This window comes from Anabrus simplex, chromosome 6 (assembly GCF_040414725.1).
Source record: "Anabrus simplex isolate iqAnaSimp1 chromosome 6, ASM4041472v1, whole genome shotgun sequence".
Classification (NCBI taxonomy): domain Eukaryota; kingdom Metazoa; phylum Arthropoda; class Insecta; order Orthoptera; family Tettigoniidae; genus Anabrus; species Anabrus simplex.
The window spans coordinates 348,542,471-348,545,102 of record NC_090270.1 but is presented as its reverse complement, the minus strand read 5'-3'; the positions used below and the strand labels follow the sequence as shown (position 1 = coordinate 348,545,102).

At 47.1% G+C, this 2,632-nt stretch overlaps 1 protein-coding gene across 1 annotated transcript; it reads right to left on the bottom strand.

Moving 5' to 3' along the window:
- Positions 1-2,190, bottom strand: LOC137501310 (histone H2B-like; the record flags this gene model as incomplete). Its single annotated transcript, XM_068228313.1, has 2 exons — positions 2,128-2,190; positions 1-327 (listed from the first exon to the last, which is right to left on the bottom strand). Coding segments are annotated over exons 1-2 (390 nt in total), but the record flags the coding sequence as incomplete, so codon positions are not given.
- Positions 2,191-2,632: the final 442 nt, after the last annotated feature.

The window sequence follows — 2,632 nt, the reverse complement described above, 5'->3', positions numbered from 1 at the left end:
GGTGTATTTGGTGACTGCCTTGGTGCCCTCGCTGACGGCGTGCTTGGCCAGCTCTCCGGGCAGCAAGAGACGGACGGCAGTCTGGATCTCCCGACTAGTGATGGTGGAGCGCTTGTTGTAGTGGGCCAGACGGGAAGCCTCCGCGGCGATACGCTCGAAGATGTCGTTGACGAAGCTGTTCATGATGCTCATCGCCTTGCTGGAGATGCCAGTATCAGGGTGTACCTGTTTAAGTACTTTGTAGATGTAGATGGCGTAGCTCTCCTTCCTCTTGCGCTTCTTCTTCTTATCTCCCTTGGAGATGTTCTTCTGGGCCTTGCCGGCTTTCTTGGCGGCCTTTCCGCTAGTCTTAGGAGGCATGGTTGTCTCGTGTAGCTACTGAGAATCCAAACGAATGGCTGGGGGCACCCGGTTTCAGCGTGTATTTGAAAGAAAACGCCTGTGTCGTACTAGCCAATGGGGGCGAACTAGCTGCAGCCTCATTGGCTGGCTCGCTGCCTCGCGTAACCTGCCAGAGTACAAAACTGGTGGTCACAAGGCTGCAAAATACCATTTGGTGCGAAGCAGACTAGCAGAGCATCATGTCAGGACGAGGCAAGGGAGGAAAAGTTAAGGGCAAGTCCAAAAGCCGTTCCAGCCGTGCAGGCCTGCAGTTTCCTGTCGGGCGTATCCACCGTCTCCTCCGCAAGGGAAACTATGCAGAGCGAGTGGGTGCTGGTGCTCCCGTGTACCTGGCTGCGGTCATGGAGTACCTGGCTGCTGAAGTTCTTGAGTTGGCAGGCAATGCAGCCCGTGACAACAAGAAGACGAGGATCATCCCCCGTCACTTGCAGTTGGCCATACGTAATGATGAGGAGTTAAACAAACTCCTGTCTGGTGTGACCATTGCCCAGGGAGGTGTGCTGCCCAATATTCAGGCAGTGCTCCTGCCCAAGAAGACCGAGAAGAAGGCTTAATTGCCTTAGCCTTGGTTTCCCAGGCAAAAATTTAAAAAACGGCCCTTTTCAGGGCCACCAGCTGGTTAAGGAAAGAGTTGCTTGTCAGGCTTTATTGCTCAGTAGTAAAGGAGGTGTCAAAAGAGAAAGAGCAGTACAGTACAGTACAGTACATACAGGTCTCTAATAATAATAATAATAATAATAATAATAATAATAATAATAATAATAGTGAAACCAAGAACAACAACAGCAAAGAGAAGAATTGTGTTTAGTGTCCCTTCAGTAGCAACAGATGCTGGAATTTAGTGTTTAGGACAGAAAATAGCCTAGCCAACTTAATGATATATTACACAGTTCATTAATTGAAGGAAGGAAGGAAGGAAGGAAGGAAGGAAGGAAGGAAGGAAGGAAGGAAGGAAGGAAGGAAGGAAGGTTGCATAAGAAGTACTTTTAATATCATACCAGTTTACGGTATAACCTTCAAAACTGGAGTAGGTTATCAGAGTAGAATGAACCAGAGGAATAGGCACGTTTTAGCATTTATTTATTTATTTATTTATTTATTTATTTATTTAGAAAGAAGCCAAGTGATTAGTTTCTGAATGAAAGAAAGAAAGAAAGAAAGAAAGAAAGAAAGAAAGAAAGAAAGAAAGAAAGAGGATCAGATACAGATATCTAGTGTCCATTAAAAATAAACTTCAGACTAGACTTCATTACTAACGTTGAGGGCATATTTTCTTCTCTGCAGGGCTCGAGGAGAAGTGTACTGTACAGTACAGTACAGTACAGTACCTCCTAGGAAGAAGTGCTGCACAAGCAATGCTAGAGGAGTACTGGACACGGGACACAAAGCTCTTTTGAGAGGTAAGTGGTGGCCCTGAAAAGGGCCGTTTTTTTTAAACACTGCATGCCCCCTGCCGGGAGCACGCTCGGAAGAGATCTAACCGCCGAAACCGTAAAGGGTACGTCCCTGTCTCTTGAGGGCGTACACTACGTCCATGGCGGTCACGGTCTTCCTCTTGGCGTGCTCGGTGTATGTTACGGCATCCCGGATGACGTTCTCCAGGAAAACCTTGAGCACGCCACGAGTCTCCTCGTAGATTAGGCCCGAGATACGCTTGACCCCACCTCTGCGGGCGAGACGTCTGATGGCAGGCTTGGTGATGCCCTGGATGTTGTCTCGGAGCACCTTCCTGTGACGCTTGGCGCCTCCTTTGCCGAGTCCCTTTCCTCCCTTGCCTCGTCCGGTCATGGTAGATCAGTACAACAGCGAGTTCAGAGCTCGAATGTGCCAGGCCCTGAGCCTGAGCCTCGCATTGCGACTGCTGCCGCTTGAAGAGCGGCAGCTGTGGTTCTATTGGAATTCCCGACCGATTGGGTCCTTATATTCCATTTTAATATGAGGCTCGTAGAGCGTGCAACTCATGGTAGTGTTTGGTATTAGGATAATTTATATTAAATTAAATTGCTACAGTAATTCTTTCCTGGAGTTCAGGAGTGTTCTATGGTATATTTACAGTGTCTAACCTAACATTAATCTAAGCCTACGAATTAATTTTAGCCTAATAATTAACATTAATTGTCAGTGTGTATATGTGACATGGTATCTATATACATATATGTTCCTTGAAGTGGTTCGTATTCGGCCCTTTTCAGATTCGATCGCCGTAGTTTACTGACGAGCAAACATATGG